Genomic DNA, 21,246 nt, shown 5'->3' on the forward strand with positions numbered 1-21,246 from the left:
AAAAAAAAAAAAAAGAACTCAGGCACTCTTAGGAGGAAAGGGCCAAGCCTTCTTCGCCACCTCTGGTGACATCTCTTCGCTCATGGTCTTGATGTAAGTATCAAAAAGATACTCGTTCATCTTGTTTGTTGCCTCCCACCTCTCGATTGGGACCCAGCCGTTGTCGTCGGTACGAAGTTGGCCTTTGATAATGTCTAATAAATAACGGTTATCCTCATAGCGTTGGACTTGCTCGTTATGCTTTTTTAAGTCTTCCTTAGTAAATTCAAACGGGCAGCTACCCGAAAATCCAAGGAGATTCCAGTCTTGGAAAATCCGAATAAGAGAGTTTCGTAATGGAACTAAGAATCCTGTTGAGGGAAGTTCGCAACAAACAAAAGGTTCCCATAGCCGTCGATCCAGTTTCATTGCATTATATACAGGTATATTGTACCCGAGGCAGTACATTTCATAGTACTTTGATTGAGTAGCTAGAGTGTGCTCTTGCTTAGCAGTCTCTTTCTCCTCAGGGTCTAAGTCGTCGAAATTATCTGGTAATTTGGGTATCTCCGTTCCCGGGCAGTAACTTTTTGGTGGCCGAAGGAACTCGGGAAACTGCACCTGCGTAAATAGCGGGCTTGCTTCAATTGACTGCCAATCAATCACGCCTTGAATTTTAGTCGGATCGTCAGGAGAAATATATATATTCCCCAAATGGAGGTCATTATGCCAGATGACTGAATCTGACCATTTAAGTACCTCTAGGTCCTTTGATAGGTAAGGAAGTACCTGTGTCGCCTTTTGTAATAGATCAGAATACTCGTCGACAGACTGGTGAGTATCGAACCGATTAAGAAGGGATTGAACTCTGTCCCTCTCCATAGCAATTAGGGCTAGTTCTTTCTGCGGTATAGATAGCGCAAAATCCGAAATCGTATCCCCTTAACAATATTAGATAACAGAGCATTCGTCGCGTTAGAAGCATAGAATTAGACTCACATGGCCCAACAATAGATTTGGATACTTCTGTAGGCTTATTATGACACAACAGTCGACTGTTCGATGGGCCAATGCAGAACAACCCATCTGAGTCCAAATCCGAGGGGAGTGGATAACGGTGGTATTCAGGTGGTAGAGAATCTCGTAGGAAGAGTCTGCCGTATGCTGGTAATTTCAAGCTCCTAAATTCTGTTTCCATTTTCACAATTTGGTTAATTATCTCGTAGCGTTGCAACGAATTCATTGACTCCCATTTCTCTGCAAGAGCAACTCCACAGATCTTTTCCATAATGATATATTCTGCTCCCACTGGGTTTGATGAGTCCGAGTCCCAGACATATACTTCGGGTACTCGAATTGATATGCGAGATCGCACTATTCACCAGAATATAAGTATATCAAAAATGAATAGTATCGGTGGAAAGCTTACAGAACTTCAACGTTGCTACCTCGGAGGCTGTTGTTAACAATGGAGCTCCAGCATTGGGACAGGGGATCTTCGCTATCACTTCGTTCCCATCGTCCATCGTAAGAAGAAAGGCCTTGTTAGAATTTCCCTCAATCTTGACAACCCGCACACATTTCGTTTTAGGTCCAAATATAGCAGCAGCACGGGAACATAGCTTGTCAATGCTAAATTCCACGAAACGCTGATCAAGTTGATGTTTCTCATTGATCAACCACCGTCCAGAGGTATATCTGAATAGATCGTCCCGGCCGTGCGTATTCAACTCTGTTATTTTATCAGGTTATAGTTCAATTCAAAAAAATCTGATAGAGGACTGCACGAACTGGTGTCGTGTACCGCGTGTTCATCCCTAGGTGCCGTTGAGTTCATGAAACCTCGAGAACCACGGGTCAATCCGCTGCGAATAGGGAGATGAAATAACGAGCGGAAACGGGATAGCTTCCACATTATTTGATTATTAAATCCGGAGCATCCAGGTTTTCCAGACACCGTTCTGTCTGTACTGTTGCTGCCGATTTGGTTCGCGATCTATGGCGTAAATCTGGAATTGTCAGTTATCAAGGCATGAAAAAAGTTTAATTGTGACAAAAGCGTCCTGCAACATACAGATCAATGCAAATGGGTAAAATAAATAGAAAGGCCACAGGCTTCCTTAGGTTGCGTTGAACTCCTCGTCACCGTCAAGTGCTAAGTCGATTGTTTCGCTGTCCAAAATTTGGCCTCTATCCTAGGTTTTGACTTGATTCGTTGATAATCATCGTCTGGACCCTTTGTCAGCAGCTAGTTAACTAGTAAATACTCCAAAGTTACCTCGTATGCCAAGTACTCCGTAACTAGCACCAATAACTTCGTACCTCCACTATTCACAACTACCAACCATTAGATATAACTTAGACCAACTGTCACTGCTGAATACAATTGTACGTATCTTTTATAGTTAAAAGATCGAACAGGGGGAAAAATAGAGAAAGTGCAATCTGAACAAACGTATCAATTACCACTCTACACAATGCATCTCTAACACGGAAGCCGTCTACCTAAAGCATCCATACCACACCCTCCATGGCGCCACCTGTTGAAAGATATGCCCAGATCAAAAACCGCCTCCGTAAGTATACATACAAACATACCCCAGTCACGTCAAGTGATTACCTATCCAAGCAGAAAAGAAATGTCTAATTTCAGATGTAGAATAGATTTTCTATACCCTATCTATTGGACTTGGGAGGTTCATTCGTTCTCTTTGCTCGGTTCTTAGAGTTTTGGGTCAAAGTCTTCGAATTCAGACAGATCGACGACCGGGGCCGTTGCAGGGCTTACGCTGAGACGAGCCTTGAATTCAGGGACGTTGGTGATGTATATTGGTTTACGGCTGGATGGCTTGTCTGCGCTGCTGGAGGTGCCATTGGCGGTTGGAGTTGGATCTTCCTTTGATTTAGATTCATTGTCACTGTTGGTTACAGTCTTGATGCCGGCTTGGGCGAGCAGGGCTGGCAAGGCACCCTTCGCGGGCTCTAGGAGCTTCGTGGCTTCGTCTTCGGCCATCTGTAGCACGGAGGTGAGGTGGTTGTGCACGGTGGAGATGATGCCATCCAGGTTGTTGCTGGAGATAGTGATGTCCTTGAACGCCTCCTTAAACTTCTCGGTATCGACTAGAGCTCCGGCAGAGCCGAGGAATTGCTCTATCTTTGCAAGGACAGCGCTCTTTTGCTCTGCGGAAGCAACGAGGCTTGCGCTTGCTTGGGCCTTCATGTGAACGGATAGCTTAGCACGGGTGGGTGAGTTGGGGTCGATGTACTGGCGGTAAAATGCAATGATGTCATCCTTGGTCAAATTCTCCAACACGGCAGCATCGATCTCATGCTGTGTGAAATCGAAATATTCAGAACCGATATGAGACCAGAAACGACTGGTTTCGGAACTAAGGTTCTTCAGCTTTTCCAACCGTTTGTTAATGATGCTTCGTCTGTGACCCTCGAATTCTTCATCAGACATGGAGGTAAGGGCCTCCCCGAAGCCTTCAAGGAAGGAATCAATACGAGATTCAAGGTATTGGTTATCTCGCTCACTTTGGATGATGACACGGTAGCCCAGAGTTGTGGATGAGTAACGAGCACCGCTCCAGACAACATACCCAAGCTGTTCCTTGGTACGTAGCTGATCAAATGCTGGCTCATTAGTCATTTGACCGAACAACAAGCATTTAGCACGTAGTTGTGCATCAGTCAAAGCTCCGACGAAGAGATAATACTCAATGCAGTGGTTGATGTTGGCAGGATCCTTGAGAGTCTCCTCGTAGATGTAATTGCTACCAGGAGGGATGATCATGTTTCTGCGCACGTGCCACTGAGACTGTGGAAGGACTCTCGGCTTGAGGGTTGATTCAATGAGATCAGTAAGCTTCAGGGCATCTTCCTTGTACAAGTTGCCGTGAGCAAGAACTTCGATGTGTGTCTGGCGAAGCAACTGTGGGTAAAAAGCCGCAACATCTTCAAGTTGGATGTGTTCCAGCTCAGGGGCCAGTTGCTCGTTGATCCAAGCTTTCTCTGCAGTCAAGTATCGCGTGAAACTTCCAACCTGGTAGTATGGTAGTTGGTAGTCTGCGTTCTTATATCCACGAGCCATACGCTCCTTGACGATCCGGAATCGGTCCGGTTTGATCTCGAGGTCGCGCATGATGGTCAGGACCTTCTCAAGCAAGACTGCCATCTTATCGTTGTAGCCAACGATTGCTACCTCCAAGCCGAAAACGCTTGGAGACAAGTCATAATCCAGGCCTGCGAGCTCAGCATCATAAGAGTATTCTGTCAGGGCGTCCCTGACTAAGCTGCAGTATAGCTTGGCCATCACATTGTTTCCAGGGGTCGCGTAAATGAGAGGGGTTCGTAGAGTGATTTCCAGCGCTGCCTTGGGGACCCAGAAAGTATCATCCTTCTTGAACCACGTCCTGACCTGATCATCTCTTCGAATCAGGCTCGGTCGCTTGGCAGGTTGGTCAACTTCCTTCTTCTCAACATCTAGCCTAGTTGGAACAAATTCGTTCTTATGGGGCATGTGCAGTTCTGAGGTTCTGCCGGTAGATGTCTCCAGTGAACGGCGAATCTCAGATAGGAGATCCTCTGGAACCTTTTCCACCTTGTACTCGGTGCCGTACCACTTCTCTTTCTTGTCCCAGCCTCCAGGGAAGTGCTGAGATACGATCTCGATATTGAAGTTGTCCGCCCTAAGGTACGAGAGGCCCTTTGTGATGAGTTCCGGCTCGAATTTGCGCAGCAAGCTCGAACCGCTCAGGAGCCATTCGCGAGGGTATGGTTTCTGCATGACGCTACTAAGGCTACTGGTGAATTTGCTGGCAGGAGACTTCTGTTTGAATTTGAAGTCTACTTCAGAAAGGTTCTTCATCTCATCGAAGATCCACTGCTCAGGCGCTCGCTCCTTAATCAGTGAAATGTACTGGAATATGATCTTGACGACCTCTTGGTAATGCTGAAGTCCATCCTCTGTCAGACGAATGGAAATGTTGAATAGAGATGACCCAGGGGAGAGGGGGGTAGCGCCAGCAGAGAGTTCAGTTGCCCATCCCTTGGATTTAATATAGGCCAGGATGCTGCCGGGGCCTTCGTGCCCGATCAAGTGGCTGATATACCGGCTAGGCTGGGACTCATACAAGTCTTCCTCATCGGGGTAAGGGAAATAGATATCCAGTGTTCTGCTGTCCATCACCGGCTTGGCAAAGACCATCTTAAGCAGGTTTTCCTTCTCGAACACTTCAATATCATCCCACCGATTCTGTGGGAGGTCCTTGTTCTTGACATCCGCAAACAACTCCGCAACCCATGCCTCCAGTTCATCCAACGGCTCTCTTCCCAGGACAACCAGCTTCATTCGGTTTGCCGAATAGTGCTTATCATGGAACTTCATAAATTCACTCCTGACATCTAGGCCACGCGCCTGTGGGTCATCACGCAGAGTCTTCAGGTTTCCGGTTGAAAAATGGCTGTAAGGATGCTTTGGGTTGGCGAGAGACTTGTTTAGCTGTAGCATACGCCAAGGGTCACTCTGCAGGTTCTTCTTGTTTTCGGAATCGACAGCCTGGAGCTCACGGTCTAGAGTGGAAGGGAGGAAAAGAGGTGCAATAAAGAATTGGGCAAATCGGTCAAGTGCACCGTATAGTGGTGGAGTCAAATCGCTTATCGACGAGCTGGCGCTGTTTGGAGCGCCCTCAACGGTGAGATGGGACATTTTATCTGCCAGGATGCCTCCAGGGGTTGGAGCCTGAGATGGTGGTGCAGATGGCACAGCAGACGGCGTGGCAGAGGGGGCCTTGGAACGTGGGTGGGAGGTAGCAGCAACCTCGAAGAAGTAGTTTGTCTCCGTAGCAGCTGTGTATGCATTCGAGTGACCGGAATGAGAGGCCAGATACTGGTTATAGTCATTTTCTTTTGGGTACTATTTTACAGGACTCTGTTAGCAATGGTAGATTTATCAAGGTATGCAAAAAGCGGGGGCAGACCTTCTCGGTACCCATGAAGAGCAGATGCTCGACAGCATGGGCCATGCCAGGCATGTCATCGTCGTCGGAGAAGTTCCCTACGTTGACATTGACAGAGGCACTGGCCTTATCTGTATCCGGGTCATGGACAAGGAGGGCCTCGAGCTGGTTAGGCAACCTGATGACTCGATACGTGCGGTTGTCAACCGACGGTTTCTCCAGGCTATCAGCCAAACGCTCGACCTGCGCCATTACGGGGGAGCTCGACTTGTCCTCCGGTGACTCTGAATATCGGGGAGTGGCTGTTGCCGTGGTAGTATAGAGCGAGGCACCTCGCTGCAAGAAGGCCAACGATGAACGAGGGAAACGAGCCGGCGGCTGACCGAGGAGCAGCAGCGGCGGTGGTATGGAAGGAACAACAGGCTGAGTACTGGAGGGACGGGCGAGAGCAGCAGGACCAGCAGTAAATAAGGGAGGCCTGCGTGAAGCTGGGATGTGAAGCCGTCTCGTGAGGAACCTTGGAGGCATACAGCAAGCACAGCAAGCCAACGCTGCCAACCCAGTTAACTAGCTCGGTGGTTAGCGATGCAGCGAGGCAGACGTGTCTCTCTCTGTCAGGGCACACGACAGACAGACAGACAATACAGACAGGCTTACCTCGTCGGACTGGGGGATTGGTGAGTGAGAGAAGCGCGGCAAGACGAGGGAGTCGGAAGTTGGACTTCTGGATGCTTGCTGGACACTGTGTTCCGTTGCAGGCGATTACCTAAGCCAGATAGCCGGCCCAGCCCCCCCGGGGGGTTTTCCCACAACGGATTATCCAGCGCGGATGGGGGGACGGGACGGGAGCAACGCCGATACCTAATATCCTCCCGTCACTTCGTCTCGTCCTCGAGATGCACGATGTCGGCTACTATGGCCCCTGCGAGGGTATACTGTTCTGTGGATTTGCCCTCTGCTAGGCTTCTTACTGTCAGGCCGACTCGAGATAGGCTGGCTCGAGCATGTTATGCACCTATCTCGTACCTTACAGTCGTCGCCTGGCAGCCACTGAGCCGCTTCTCCGGAACTGTGGAATGCTGGCTGGCCTAGTGGAAGATAACATGCAGTACGAAAAGTTCCACCATCCTGTTGAAATTATTTCTTTTTCAACATACCAGGAATCACGCCGGTTCTCGGTGGGAAGGTAGAAGAGCCAGAGACCACGTTATCGCACTTATATGATAGATACCCCCTGAAATACTATAGGTACTGTGACTGGAGATCCCTTTGGCCCAGTTCATCCTGCGCTCAAAATGGGTTGGTGAGGATGATGTCAGTGCTTGTGCAAATGATGCCAACATGGGCCTTGGGGTGTCTGTCTAGTGCAAAGCTCAGGCCGGGTGAATTCGCATTTCAATATCTCTCCTAAAGTACCTGTTGAGGGACATGGAGGGACATGGAAAGAGTGGCATTGGATTTGCATTCGGTGTTAGCGGGCAGAAGGCTAGCTGAACCTACAGTCCCTTTGGCTATGCAACAAAATATGTACAGCTTGGCCTTTATACAGTTTGACCGGTCGTCCTTTCCTTCAAGTGTTCGTTATCCATCTCTCTCTTCCCGGATATGTTACCACGGTCGATAGTCATTTGCTGTCACTAAACACACAAAATCTTCGATAAGACCGGCACCGCAGCAATAAATTCGAGAAGCATATCGTTCTATCATTTTGGAGTGATTGTGAATTGTTGGCTCGGAAGGCGCATGTACGGCCGTAATTTTAAGAATACCCGGGGGTCTGTTGAATTTCTCTCGACCGTCCATGCCAGAGTTGGTTGCCCGCTGTCTATAGACTGGACGTCGATCACGTAGGAATGAGACTCGGCTTTTCTAATCTCAAAGATTCTTCCTTCATCCGTACGTCGGGCAGTGTCTCCATCACGGCCAAAATCAAATTGAAGATAGAAATAGCTAGCACCAAAGGCAAACCAGTTCTTGAGGTCGCTGGCGACAGGATACATGTTCCACGCCGAAATAGTGTACTTTCTGATCCCGGGTTCCATGTATATATAGTCGTCATCGTCCCAAGTGACGTTGAGTCCCGATGGTTCGTTTCGTAGGTAATATTCACGTTGAGCATAAGTACTGGTGACAAACGCGGAGATGACAATCGCAAATAGCGTAAACCGCATTTTCAAAATCTTGTGATTGAAGCGTTGAAGTAGTTACTAAATATAAGAGGAGGCTGCTGAGGAATTGGAAGAGTGAAGTGGGAATAGGATCAGGCGAAAAGTAGGACATGAACTACTTTAATATAGATGCAGTCTCACTTTACCTCTTCCCGGGCAACTACCAAGACCTCTTCTATGCGACATCGTATGGCAAACACCGATATCGAACCTTCAGTAAATTTGATATCCTATCAATAAAGTAAGGTTACCATAACTTAACTATCTAGTTAGAACATAGTTATCTAGCTATGTTGCCCTTGGCGTAAGCTTACTCTCACACATTATATTACATACAATGGACTAGCGAACATAATCATGGGATATATAGGAAGGAGAGGGCCTAGATCTGGTTATAACTGCAGTTGACTAGTTAGATATCTCGTATTTGGCATAAGCTTACTCTCACCAATCTACAAGGACCCCTATATGCGTTATGTCTGCAGTTATCCTAGCCTCGGGGTGTTGCGACGGATATCAGCAACTGGTAGTAGCTTTCCATCTCTAAGCGTATACAAGTATTATGCTCTTATGGAAGTCATAGCAGAAAGAAGAAGCCGAAAAAAGCTGAAGAAGATCCGGCTTTGACCGCATTGGTCTCTGCTTAAATAGTTGTTTAGATACCTACCGTTTAGTACCCCTATACTTAATAGGTTTCAAATTTCCACGCTTCTTTTGCTCCACGCCCAGTTTGAGCATTCGATTGAGCTTTGTATGAGCCATGCATCTCTTCAATTTATCCGCAATCTGCTTGGTAGCCTTCTTGGCTCAGACATGCCTCTGCCTCACGGGAAACTTCACCTTTCTCGAGAACTACAACCACGACGGTTTGACTATCAGCCCGCTTGATGGACTCGTTGAAATTAAGCCAAATGCAACCGATATATGGCGTATAGAACCCATTCCCCCAGACCGCGGATCCCACATCATACGGCACCCCAAGACCAATCAGTTCATCTATTTCCGTCAAACAGAGGACGGCACAACGGCAACGCTTAGCAAAAACGCAGCGACCGTCATCACTATAGCAGCGAATAATCCATACCATTGTCTTCTTTACGGTCTCAGACTCAGGTCGTCAAGTGGATCTCCATACTACTGTACCATGGAAGCGAATAGCAACACTGATCCACGGCAAGTTCTGAGACTATACCAGAAGAAGCCAGCCGTGGATTTTGCATTTCTCCCAGAAGCATTTGGAAGAAAGTAGGAGCCGTGGAAGGCTGATGATGCGGTGGAACAGTTGTCGGTTGTATGGGCTTGGGGTATCAAGACGGGCCTGTATTTAGAAGTGTGGTATATACCTCATGACGCTGAAGACATCGCCTCAATAACCAGTGTGGTTATTTCAGATCCTGGGGTATTGGTTGAATCATTGTGTACTTAGGTGGAATTATATTCATGTGATAACCATGTTCTAAAGGTAGCCACCAAAGTAAAGAATGTTGGTATAACCTGTCGTCTAGACTCGGTGAGTCAGTAACAAGTCAGTGTGGTTGAATACTGGGATTCGAAGATGGTAGTCACCAATTGACGCGGCTGCCGGTAGGCCTTCTGGTTATTTACCTCGCGTTTCCTATTATGGACCAGCTGTGATATTATCGAGATAGACAAAAAGTATTCACAGGATATAAACACGATATTGGCCATCACGCTAGAAGATGGTAGTTGGGTGGAGGTAGTTAAAAAAGAAAAGAAAAAAATTATAGCTCCTAGCCAGGATCGAACTGACGTCGTCGGAATCAAAATCCGATGTGCTACCACTACACCATAGAAGCGAGCCTTTAGCGGGAAATTCTTCCTCGGTTGTTTATAACCACTTACTTGCCTAGTACGAAAAAGGGGGCTACACAAAGGCATACATAGTAGACGACGAGTAAATAGATGAACAATACAGACAGTATGCAAATAAAATATATTCATTATTAATGGAGCTAATCCAATACGCTCACGTTCGCTAACGCTCCTACTGCTAAATCAAATAGTATAACGGAAAGACTCCGACCCCTCGATGACAAGCTCTCCCCTGTCAGCCTTCTTGTTCGATCTCCAGAAGTGCCAGCTCATCACCGCTGCAGTCAAGAGAAGAACAAGCTGCGACCTATACCGTTCAAACATGTGTTAGCACAGTCATTATGTAAAGCTAAGGGAAGATGGAACAATCAATCTTACGTGATTGCAGCCCAGATACCGGGTATATATGCCGGCGCATCCTGGGATCTAAACACCAGACTGCCCGCGATGCCACCGATGCCTCCAAAGCCAACGAGTGTAGCGCTGGCCAGGGCTCTGGTCCACTGGCCACGAATGTTGTTGGCCTGATATGCCATGGCAGAAGGGATGTTTGCATTCGCTCCGGCCGTGGCGAGGAAGACCCCGGTGTAGCGGAGGGCGCTGCCCTTGCCGAATCCCACCATGGGCAGACCGATGAGCGTAATAAGCGAGTTGACTGCGATGACGGGTGCGCGGATACGGTATTTATCCGCAACGTAGGCAGAGGTGTACATCACTATGGCAGCAAAGGCGTAGGGAGGTGCAATCAGACACTGGGACTCGCCGACGCCAAAGCCTAGTCCGTCCACTAGGATGATGGGAAGGAAGTATGCTATGGCGTAGGTTACGGTGGTAGAGCAGCTGGAAGTAGAAAGCATGTTAGAAAGGGAAGCGAGTGAAAGATGGGATATGGGGTTGGGGGGGGGGGGTGTAGAACGTACAAGAAGATCAGGGCGAAACCCCATATCTTCAGGTCGAGAGCTGGACGGAGGAATCTGCCCAGGGTAAAAGGCTCGACGTGCACGTCTCCTCTGTCACGGTTGACTCGTCTCACGACGAAGGCGAGTTCCTTTTCGTTTAGGAATCCCCATGCTCCGGAGGCTCGGTCCGGGAAGTCAATTAGGAAGATGTAGCTGAGGATAGCCACGAGGATGGAAATCTGTTGTTCATGTTAGGGTACGAGAGTTGGAAGAAAGTAAGGAAGGAGAATGGGCTTACCACTCCCTCTATGATGAAGATCCATCTCCAGCCACGGATGCCCTGGAGACCTTCCATCTGGCTGAGGCCGAATGCAAGGATGCCGGAGAGAGAACCGGCGACTGCACCGAGGATGTAGAAGACCGAGTACCGCTTCTGGACCTCATCTATAGCATTGTTAACTTGGTGTAATTTTTTTGGCTGGGTATAATATCAAAGGACGACTCACGTCGGCAGTACCAGGTGGACAGGAGGTATACTGTTCCCGGAAAGAAACCAGCTTCGAGGAAACCCAGCAGTGCTCGCAGGCCAGCCATTTGCTGCCAATCTTTGACAAAGCCAAACCCCTGTCGGAACGTACATGTTAGAATATCATTTTAGCAATGGAAGCATCAATTCAGGGGGGTAACATACTATCAGAATGACACCCCATGTGAAAACAATGAAGGAAATGAATATTCTGGGGCCAATTTTTCTGATGGCTACGGTTGCTATGGGTTGAGCAATGATGTATGTGACGAAGAACAGCAGGACAATAATTGACTAGTGATAGCGTTAGAAGATTGGTCGTACATTTGTCAGGGGTCAGACAGGCAGGACAAACTAACGTATCTAAATCCTATCTTTAGACCCAAATCTTTGGTCATGCTATGCATTGTCAGTATGGGCTATAGATTAGGGTCAAGTAGGTAGGTAAGGTAAAGTAGTACGTACCCAGCAATGGCAGCCACAGAGGTGTTGGTCCTGTCCATCAAGCTGACGAGGTATCCCACACCACAAATGACGACCAGCCGCGCATCGATGCGGTGGATGATCTTGCGCTGCTGCTGGCGCGAGAACTCTTCATCCTCATCAACGTAAGCGGTAGTAACCTGCTTCAAATCATCGACATGGTCCGCGGCGCCCTTTGAGGCCTTTTCTTCATCAGTCCGCATGATCAATATCAAAATATCAAATATCCAATATCAACCAGCAAGAATGGCCCAATTCCAACAAAATCCCAGGATAAATAGGTTATATTTGAATGCAAACGTCTGAAAGAAAGCAAAGAGAGAAAGAGAGAGGGGGTGGAAAAAGTAACAACAGGCCGGGGGATCGGCGAACCGCCCAGGTATTTATCTCTCTTGCCCCTGACCAACGAAGTTGACTTAAAGGTCTAGTTACTGATAACTAGGTCAAGCGTGCAGTCTTTTATCAGGACACAAAGCGCGACTTGTTCAACGCTCTGGAAAAAGGGCCGGAATTACCCCCGCACACGCCAACGACAGTCAGTACCCATTAACTAGTTGACTAGTCTTGCCGTCCAGATGCAGTCCAGGTCCAGGCCGATGCATGCTCTCTTGTCTACAATGCGTTAAGCTGTACGTAGTTGAAGCTGGGCGCAGAACGGGCCAATGGGTCGGGTCGGTTGAAAGCAAAAGGGTCGAAGGCAAGTTCCATCTTGGCCGTGTCAGGGAAAGAAGCGAGATCCTCAGGAATAGCCGGCGAGAATCGACTTGGGCCTCGGCCGGCCATCAGATTTACCAGCGTCGATACATGGGAAGTAGGTAGACAGGATGAAATGGCGAGAGATGGAAGTTCGCCGCAGTGAGGGGGGCCAAAGGGGAGCAGGTTGATGTCTTGGGATCATGCTGGTTCGTTGGCTACCCCGGATTCTGGGGTTGCTTTGGCCGGAGACGGGATGCCAATGTTGGATGGCGGTGGAGCGTTCGTATTTGCTCGGTCAAGTCCGTGGCTGGCTGGTCGATAGAGTAAGTATGTTGGGTGTTAACAGCCTATGCACAGTATACATACATGCCTGGAGTTGGTCGTTTGCCGCGACGGGAGAGCTTGGCTGGCGAGGTTGTCCGTCGATACCGGCTAATGCCATGCCATGCGGTCCAAGAGCTGGGCGAAGTGAAGATAAGCTTGAGATGCGCCGGCGAGAAGGAGAAGCGGCGGAAAGCTGGTCGCGTGCCGCAGTGGGCCAATCAGAGAGCCGCAACGCCGAGTGCCATGACATTCCCTTACTTGTTACTATATATATTGGTCTACAGAGTGATTCTACGGGGTGAGTCTACGGTTATGATGGAATAGAATGTATGGTCATATGAATGGCATTCATTCGTCGAGGACGTAGCAGACTACAAGGCCCAAGTCTATGCAGCCGAGCATAAGTAAGCAGACATTAAGTAAGGTGGAGTAAAAGAAAATAGCAGAGTCGACTATAGGGCGCAAGGGCTGTGTGACTCTTAAACAGCAGAGTCGGCAGCAGCATCGAGGACAGCGTTCTTCTCGTCAGCGGCGGCGGTCGCGACATGGCCCATCTCCGCGGCAAAGGTGGTGTGAGGCTTCCACTTGGAGGACTTGATGGGAGTGGTCTCCTCCATCATCTTGTCGACCTGCTCGAGGGTGAGGCCCTTGGTCTCGGGGATGAGGAAGAAGGCGTAGAGGAAGCAGCCTACGCAGAGCGAGCCCCAGATGAAGAACACCTTGGCGCCGAGGTTGGCCTTGTCGGTGCCGACCAGGAAGGGAGTGATGACAGATATGATCTGTAAGTCTGCATTAGCATCAAATTGCGAGAGACACAGTGAGAGAGTGAATGAATATTGTGACTTACGCAGTTCCAGAGCCAGTTGGAGGCGGTAGAGAGACCGACACCTCGAGAACGGATGGGCAAGGGGTAGATTTCGCCGATGACGACCCAGGCGCCGGGACCCCAGGTCGATGCAAAGAAGAAGATGTACAGACAGATCAAGGCAATCATGCCCTGCACGGCCTTGCGGTTCTCGCCGTCGGTGACGCCCACGATGGCGACGATGAACTCACACGTGAACATGCCGATAGCGCCCCAGATAAGCAGTGCCCGACGACCGAAGCGCTCGATGGTCCAGAACGAGACGGGGGTAGAGCACACGTTGACCAAGGTAGTGATCAGGCCGATCAGGAAGGGATTGTCGATGGTGCCCAGGTCTTGGAAGAAGGTGGTGCCAAAGTAGAAGATGAAGTTGATACCCGTGAACTGCTGGAACATCTGCAGGGCGGTTCCGAGGATGATACGGCGGATGTTGCTGGCCGGGTTGAACAGGCTGCCGCTGAAGCAGTGCATCCAGGAGGCCCAGTAGCCCGCGGGAACAGCCTGCATCTCGTACTCGTGGTTGGCCACGATCTCAGCGAGCTCTTCGCGGATGTAGTCTGAGTCGCGGTCCTGGCCACGCAGCCGAGCCAGCACGGTCTGCGCATCCTCGAGCTTGCCCTTCTTGACGAAGTAACGGGGGGACTCGGGCAGGAGGAAGAGTCCGCCGGCCAGGATGAGGGCCCAGAGCATCTGCAGGGCGATGGGGATGCGGTAGGAGCCCGAGTCCTGGCGCGACTGGGTGCCGTAGTCGACGCAGGAGGCGAGCAGCAGGCCGACGGTGATGCAGAACTGGTACCCGGAGACGATGGCGCCTCTGACCTTGCGCGGCGCGATCTCAGACATGTACAGCACGATGATGGCAGAGACGAAGCCCACGCCGATGCCCGCGATCAGACGGCCGGCGACGAGCAGGTTGAGGCCCGCCGAGGCGGTCTGGAGAATGACGCCGACGATGAAGATGCCGCAGCCGGCGATGATGGTGGTGCGACGGCCGATGATGTCTGCGAGGTCTCCTGCGACGATGGAGCCGAAGAAGGTGCCTGCAGACAGGATCGAGGTGATCATGGACTTCTGCCACGAGGGCAGGGCGAACTTGTCTTCGTGCGGCGGCGGGAAGTCGGACTTCTTGAGGCCGGTGAAGAGGGTGATGAAGTACTCCATGCCCATGACGCCGTTGATGTAGCCCGAGTCGAAGCCGAAGAAGATGCCTCCAAACGCCGCAAAGGCGCACATGAAGTAGGCCTTCAGCGTCACCGGCGCCTCGACGCGCGAGACGTCTGTCGTGCCCGCCATTCTTGAGATGTTGCTATGAAGATGCTGCTGTGAGGATGTTGCTGTTCCGGATGTCCTTGGGTGTTGTAGATAGATGTGAAAAACCTGGAGACGAGATTGACCTGGAGATCTGGAGATGAACCTGGAGATGAACCTGGGGAGCTCTCTCTTCTTCTTCTTCCTCTTTGCTTCTTCTGCTTCTTCTTCTGCTTCTTTTGCTTCTTCTCTTTATCAGTCGTTGCTTTTTCCTCGTACAACCACTGGCGGCCAGGAGACAGACGGACAGAGAAAGGGACGAGAGAGAGGGAGAGGGAGAGAGAACAGAGACGCAGGCAGGCAAGACGCCGTCCTTTAATATAACGATCTTTGCCTCTCTGCCCGCCCTTATTTCCTTGCTCCAATAATGGCTAATGCAACCGTAATAATAATAAGAGGAAGAAGAAGCAAAAGAAGCAAAGAGAAAAAAAGCCGAAGCAAAAGAGCTAAGGCCTGCTGTCTTTGCCCCTGCGACTGTCATCCCATTATTCTTTTTGCCTGTGCTCCGTAAAAGCAACTATCCCCCGTACTCCGTTAAGTGCAGAGATCTCGTTCCATGGCTCGCGGCTCGTGGCCTCCTTTGCTTCTTCTTCTTCTTCTCCTTTCTCTCCTTTTCTCTGGCTGCTGGTCTCTGGCTGCTGGTTCCGTCCTTCTCCTCGTCTTCCTCTGCTTCCCTGAGTCTTCTCTGGTGAAGTCTCTTCCTCCAGGCCTCTTCCATGCCCACCAAACCCCCTGTCTAATCACCGAGACGGGCCATCCTCCAGCCCAGCCAGCCTAGCACCAGCCAGCAAGGCCCGTCCAACCAACCAGCCTGCAGTCTCTGTCGGCGGCAAAAGACCAGAGACCACCCAGAGGGCCCTCCCTGGCTCCTCTGCTCGATGTCACCCTGCCACCTGGAACCGGCCGAGCGTCGAACCGTGGATCGCCGTCAGAAGCAAGACGCAGCGTAGAAAAGGTAACTACTAGTACTAGTTAACTAGCTCAGCAGCCTGCCTGCATAACGAAGTGTAAAGTGACCAGTGGACCTCGCGTGGCCGGGAGTTTTTTTTGGCTTCTGTGGAGATTGCGCTGGCCAGTCAAGATGGGAAGAGGCGGCGATGGACAGGAGAAAAGAGGGACAGCTTGCGGCCAGGACGAGAGGCAGACAAGACGGACAAGACGGACAAGACTGACCAAGAGGGACGAGGACGAGGACGGTGGCGACGGTCGCGTGTCGAGACAGGCTCATTTCCGGCAGGGCAGTCAAAGTGTGTCTCTACTCTCCAGGTCGTTGGAACAATACATAATAATGTAGAGAGAGACGTGAGCAGAGAGATGGAGACAAGCTTTGTGGCCTTGCTAAGTTAACGAGCCAGCCGGGACTCGTAAAAGCTGGCGGCCTCAGGATCGCTGCTTAGAGACCAGACAAGCAACGAGTTAGCCAGCCAGCTAGTCAGTTAGTCAGTTAGTTCGCTGGCTGGTCTAACTAGCGGCAGCGCCGGCTGTCGTCCTAGTCGGGGTTACATCTCGTCTCTGCTTCCAGGATTCTACAGATTCTACAGATTCTACGACTGCTACGACTGCTACGACTGCTACGACTGCTACGACTGCGCTGCCAACGGCCACCCCGGACTCTCGTTGCTTTTTCTCTTCCTTCACGCCAGCTAAGCTCGTCCTTTTGACTCTCGCTCTCTCTCTCTGTGCTTTGAGTGTCTTGACTGGCTGGCGCAGGCTTTGTTTCAGGCGCATGGCATGGTCACTCGGGCAGCCTGCATCGTCTCTTGCATGGGCGCTACGCTGGGCCATTGGACGCATGCAGGCAAGGACAAGAAACAACAAAGTTAACCTTAGATGTAGTAATAATAGCGACTAAGTAGAAGAAGTACATAGTTAGAAGTACTCCCGTAGAGAGACTGCTATGAACTGCTCTCTGACCCGGCCTCGACTCGCTCCTCAATCCACTTGAACACATCCGCGCGGTGGTTGACCAGCATCTCGTTCAGCGTGTGCGCCGCCGTCGACTTCACCAGCCGCCCGTAGCGCTTGTATTGCTTCTGCTTGTTCTCCTGGCCCTCCCACACCATGTGCCGGTGGGACACAAAGACCAGGGAGTTCTTCATCTTGTTACTTCTTCTGTACTTTTCTTCTATTTCTTTGTAAAAAAAAATGGGTTGAATAAAGGGACTTCGGACTTACCTCTTTGTACCACTTGGAGAGCCAGGTGATGGTGGTGCTGGCGACGGCGCGGACGGGGTTCTCGGCCACAAAGCATATCACGCCACTGACCATTGTGTGGACTCGCTCTAGTTAGTTAGTTTACCCAGTTAGCGGAATAGCATTTGAAATAAAAAGGTAGGTAGAAAGACAAACCCTTGTTGATGAGAAGGTTGGCCAGTCCGAGAAAGGCATCGCCCACCCCCATGAAGAAGATGCGGCTGGTGTCGTTGGTCCTTCTGGTCGTTAGTAACAAACAGCCTACTACTGCTGCAAGTAATGACAGATCAGTGGGATAGACGCACTCGATGTAGTTCTCCCACAGGTACTCGGCAAGCTGCTCGGAGAAGAGGGCCCGGTTCGGGCTCTCCCGCTCGTAGCTCCGTGAGTTTTGCTGCATTTAATTAATAATAATTAGTTTATTAATTTGGTTACTATTTTATAGTGTGGTGTCACTTACGTCGGCTTCTGAGATGTGCTTCGGGATGTTGACGTCGATAACGCCCACGTTATGCTCGACCGCCCAGGAGATGTAATCCTTGACATTATCAGCCTTGTTTGTTCCCTCTGTTAGCCACTCCTCTTTTTGGACTTGCTTGTGACAGTCTGTGGGCAGTCAAACGTACCAGCCAGGTGTTGTGGGCTTCAAGCACGTTGGTCACCGGGTGCGGGATGCCCATCAGCTCGGGCCTGTTTTAGTTACACTTATTTTAGCATGCATACACCAACACTAACGACAGCAGTAACAGTGGTAGTAGCAGTATAACTTACGGGTCGTGGAAGATAACAAGCAGAGTGTCCACCTTGTCGTAGTTCTGGCTGTGTAACACCCACCATTTTAGTTAGGTCGTCGCTTATTGCCGAGATGCAAAAAGGCAATAAGACAATATACGTGAGTTGCCGAAAGACAAGAGACTTACCTCGCCAGCACCTGGTTCTCAAACGACTTCGAGATCGTGTCCCGGTAGATGTACAGGCTCGTCAGCTTGTGCTCCTCATACAGCTGCTTCGCCTGGTACTGCCGGATGATATCTGTTCCCACCCCAACACCAATTAGCATTCCTCCCTCTTCTCCTGTTATCACCATACATACCATGTACACGGTTGCCGGCAAAGTTCGACGACGGGCCTAAAGCGGTAAGGTAAGCGTCCATACATCGTCATCGTTTGCCTGCCAGTTTGCTTGTTCTTTGCTCACCCTTCGGATACATGCACTTCCAGTACCGCGAGTGCATCATCGCCACCTCTCTCACCGTCTCAACGGCCGGCCGCGACGCTGACGGCGCAATCAGCCGATCGGGCGGCTCGCCCATCAATGTCCGCGTAACCGCTAGCGCTGACTTGGAGATCGAGCGGAAGTTATACCCTCCCTCAAGACACACCGCTACCTTTCCGTTGGCAAGGTTCATCAGCATGCGCGTCATGTGTGAGTAGCAAGGGGGTGTCACGAAACAGCCTCCCAGCTCGTCGCCCGCCGCCGCATCGAAGCCGGCGGATACTACATGACACCAGGCTGTTAGACGTGGAACATGGAACCCTGAATTATGTATTTATCCGACGATTGGCGATTAACGGCAACTTACTGATGACGAGGTCAGGATCAAACTCGTAGCCGATTGGCATAACAACTTCCTGGAAGGCATAGAGGTAGTCGCCGTCTCCCATGCCTTGTGTCGGCCAGGGAATGTTGACGTTCCTATAACGGTAAGCATACAAGATCATATCATCATGATATTATAGTGTGTTTCGACGTACTTCCCTAGACCGAGACCTTCACCGCAGTAGTCCCAGTTGCCTTCGTCACCGCCGGGATAGAAGCTGCCATCCCGGTAGACATGGATCGAGATGTATAGTACGTTCGGGTCATTGTAGAACATCCTCTGCACGCCATTGCCTGGTACCGTTAGACCCATACATGCATCACACTATATTATATTATTCTCATAAAACCGCACATACCGTGATGGACGTCCCTGCAGCCATAATTAGTCTATATCAAGCATCAAGTTCAAAATTTGCCCTTCACTTACCAGTCCAGTATCATGATCTTGCGACACTTGTCCCCAAGAACATGCTGGCATGCCCTCGCAGCCACAGAGACATTATTAAACAGACAAAATCCCATCGTCTTATTGCTCTCGGCATGGTGGCCGGGCGGACGAATCACCGCAATCGCGTTCTTGACTCGCTCCTCTGCCACAGCCTTGCACGTCTCAATTGCACCGCCGCACGAGAGCAGCGCAGACGTAAACGTCAACGAATTAAAATAGATAGAGTCTCGCGTATGTTCAAGCTCAAGCAGTTCATCCTCCGACATATCTACCCCCAGTTAGTTAGCCAGGAACACAAACCAAACAAAATCCATTCATCATCAGGCACTCACCCTTCGTGCTTTTCACAAACTCATAATGCTCCTTGGTATGCACCAACATGATCTCTGCCTCCGTCGCATCCCTCGCCTCAATCCTCTTCAGCGGCTGAGGCACCAATGGCCCCTGAAACTCCCCTCCATCAGCAATCAGTCCAGCCCTACCCAGCTCTCGATAGATATAATACACGCGCCTGGGATCTTCCGGATGCACGTCCAGCGTAGGCTTCACTTCACAATGATACCGCATGCGATTATCATAGCAATACCCCGTCGGAAGCTGGGCGCGGTGCAGCGCCCTACTGCGCCCTTCATGGTGATCAGCAGACCAATCTGAGTCCTCTGCCTCTTCGTCTGCGATGGCGGTATCTGTTTCGGCCTTGACGTGGTGTCCTGCCGCCACAGTGGGCCGGGGCGTGCCGGTAGTAGGATCGTTGTTGGGAGTCGAGATGCCTGCCTGGTGGTCTTCAATCTCCTTCAGCAGTTTCCCGGGACTATGCACTTTTTGGTGGAAGGTCGCTAGTAGGGACTGAGTATGTTCCTTGGATCCATTGGGGGCTTGTATTTGTGCTTCTGGCGTGAGCGATGCCTCTTCTGCAGACGGAGGAGACGGACGACCGCCGCCGATGGGGATGGTGGAGGTTGATGTGGGAGCTGGGCCTGGTGCGGATTCTGGTACGCGAGCTTCGCCCATGACCACGTCTTCGTCCCCGTCCATGATGCTTGGTACGTATACGATCGCTAAGAGATGATGGAAATGAAAAAGGAAGTCGACGGTCAGAGCTCGATGGTCATAGTACGAGCTAGAGATGGTATCATGCAGGAAAAGACGGGGCCGTGGAAGCTATTCAATTCCTCTGGTTCTTTTCTTCCTCCGCGGGTGTGACAAGGCAAAACCAAAGCTGGAAATGAGAACCAAATGCGCTAGCTCAACTCCCCATCAATGTAATGTTTGAGATCTCAGTTGTAAAGAAGAAAAGTGAACAGTAATTGACTGGCTATTAGGCAAAAGGTCCAGAGGCCAGGCAGGCGCCTTTGGGCATCAGCACGCCAATGCGGCCAGGACAGTGTGTATAGAAGGTATAGATGCACGGCAAAGACGTCAGCGGCGCCAGATGCACATAGAGCGAGAGCTATGTGTGTCCTGTAGCCGCCAGAGAAGCCAATTCCAGGGTATAAGATGCAGACAGCCTGTGACGAAGAAGAAGATGCAGTGCAAGACGCAGCAGCCAGCGGATGAAGATCGAGCAAGTCAAGCAACTTGATGAAGCTTTGAGGGCGTAACTTTTTGGCCTTAAGAAATAGAGGATCACGTGATATAAATAACTAGTTAGCTGTTCACGTGATAGGCCTTGCTCGCGCATTCTGCAGGGGAAGATTTCAAAAACGGCTTAAGATGATTAGGGGTAGTTAGCTTTAGGGTAGGTAGCATGAGAGCAGTTTGAGAGCAGATATATTCGTCATTATTTGATGAAAATGGATTGAAGTTGAAGATTGAGAAGTTCGAGGTTAAGGCGAAGATGGGGACCAGCCTTGAAACAGTCAGGCAAGGCCACTACAGGTAAGTTTTGTCAAGAAATACTGAGATGGTGGCATTGATTTCATATTTATCCATTCTTATGAATATTTCAGCCCTTCACAGGC

At 50.3% G+C, this 21,246-nt stretch overlaps 8 protein-coding genes and 1 non-coding gene across 9 annotated transcripts; 1 reads left to right on the forward strand and 8 right to left on the reverse strand.

Annotated features, from left to right (window-relative positions):
* Window positions 1-18: 18 nt before the first annotated feature.
* On the reverse strand, window positions 19-1,894 carry TRV_07482 (uncharacterized protein; the record flags this gene model as incomplete). The annotated part of the gene is made up of 4 exons (XM_003018424.1): window positions 19-920; window positions 979-1,353; window positions 1,409-1,711; window positions 1,771-1,894. The coding sequence occupies 4 exons, from the start codon at window positions 1,892-1,894 to the stop codon at window positions 19-21; spliced, it is 1,704 nt and encodes a 567-aa protein (XP_003018470.1).
* Window positions 1,895-2,701: 807 nt separating this feature from the next.
* On the reverse strand, window positions 2,702-6,467 carry TRV_07483 (uncharacterized protein; the record flags this gene model as incomplete). The annotated part of the gene is made up of 2 exons (XM_003018425.1): window positions 2,702-5,896; window positions 5,961-6,467. The coding sequence occupies 2 exons, from the start codon at window positions 6,465-6,467 to the stop codon at window positions 2,702-2,704; spliced, it is 3,702 nt and encodes a 1,233-aa protein (XP_003018471.1).
* Window positions 6,468-7,642: 1,175 nt separating this feature from the next.
* TRV_07484 (uncharacterized protein) lies at window positions 7,643-8,110 on the reverse strand (the record flags this gene model as incomplete). Its single annotated transcript, XM_003018426.1, has 1 exon — window positions 7,643-8,110. The coding sequence occupies one exon, from the start codon at window positions 8,108-8,110 to the stop codon at window positions 7,643-7,645; it is 468 nt and encodes a 155-aa protein (XP_003018472.1).
* A 757-nt stretch (window positions 8,111-8,867) lies between these two features.
* On the forward strand, window positions 8,868-9,356 carry TRV_07485 (uncharacterized protein; the record flags this gene model as incomplete). Its single annotated transcript, XM_003018427.1, has 1 exon — window positions 8,868-9,356. One exon carries the CDS (start codon window positions 8,868-8,870, stop codon window positions 9,354-9,356), a length of 489 nt encoding a protein of 162 aa, XP_003018473.1.
* A 497-nt stretch (window positions 9,357-9,853) lies between these two features.
* Window positions 9,854-9,924, reverse strand: TRV_07486. Its single transcript has one exon. It is a non-coding gene; the product is annotated as a tRNA-Gln (tRNA).
* Window positions 9,925-10,314: 390 nt separating this feature from the next.
* On the reverse strand, window positions 10,315-12,051 carry TRV_07487 (MFS transporter, putative; the record flags this gene model as incomplete). Its single annotated transcript, XM_003018428.1, has 7 exons — window positions 10,315-10,780; window positions 10,861-11,078; window positions 11,138-11,283; window positions 11,346-11,463; window positions 11,531-11,659; window positions 11,725-11,764; window positions 11,831-12,051. The coding sequence occupies 7 exons, from the start codon at window positions 12,049-12,051 to the stop codon at window positions 10,315-10,317; spliced, it is 1,338 nt and encodes a 445-aa protein (XP_003018474.1).
* A 1,296-nt stretch (window positions 12,052-13,347) lies between these two features.
* On the reverse strand, window positions 13,348-15,759 carry TRV_07488 (MFS monosaccharide transporter, putative; the record flags this gene model as incomplete). Its single annotated transcript, XM_003018429.1, has 4 exons — window positions 13,348-13,647; window positions 13,716-15,231; window positions 15,290-15,412; window positions 15,572-15,759. The coding sequence occupies 4 exons, from the start codon at window positions 15,757-15,759 to the stop codon at window positions 13,348-13,350; spliced, it is 2,127 nt and encodes a 708-aa protein (XP_003018475.1).
* A 1,177-nt stretch (window positions 15,760-16,936) lies between these two features.
* TRV_07489 (uncharacterized protein) lies at window positions 16,937-19,111 on the reverse strand (the record flags this gene model as incomplete). Its single annotated transcript, XM_003018430.1, has 10 exons — window positions 16,937-17,158; window positions 17,217-17,323; window positions 17,391-17,628; window positions 17,695-17,829; window positions 17,861-17,924; window positions 18,006-18,053; window positions 18,155-18,363; window positions 18,488-18,732; window positions 18,818-18,930; window positions 18,990-19,111. 10 exons carry the CDS (start codon window positions 19,109-19,111, stop codon window positions 16,937-16,939), a joined length of 1,503 nt encoding a protein of 500 aa, XP_003018476.1.
* A 149-nt stretch (window positions 19,112-19,260) lies between these two features.
* On the reverse strand, window positions 19,261-20,320 carry TRV_07490 (uncharacterized protein; the record flags this gene model as incomplete). Its single annotated transcript, XM_003018431.1, has 2 exons — window positions 19,261-19,553; window positions 19,618-20,320. The coding sequence occupies 2 exons, from the start codon at window positions 20,318-20,320 to the stop codon at window positions 19,261-19,263; spliced, it is 996 nt and encodes a 331-aa protein (XP_003018477.1).
* Between the last annotated feature and the right edge of the window lie 926 nt (window positions 20,321-21,246).

Source organism: Trichophyton verrucosum (assembly GCF_000151505.1).
Source record: "Trichophyton verrucosum HKI 0517 chromosome Unknown contig01012_1.f1.exp, whole genome shotgun sequence".
Classification (NCBI taxonomy): domain Eukaryota; kingdom Fungi; phylum Ascomycota; class Eurotiomycetes; order Onygenales; family Arthrodermataceae; genus Trichophyton; species Trichophyton verrucosum.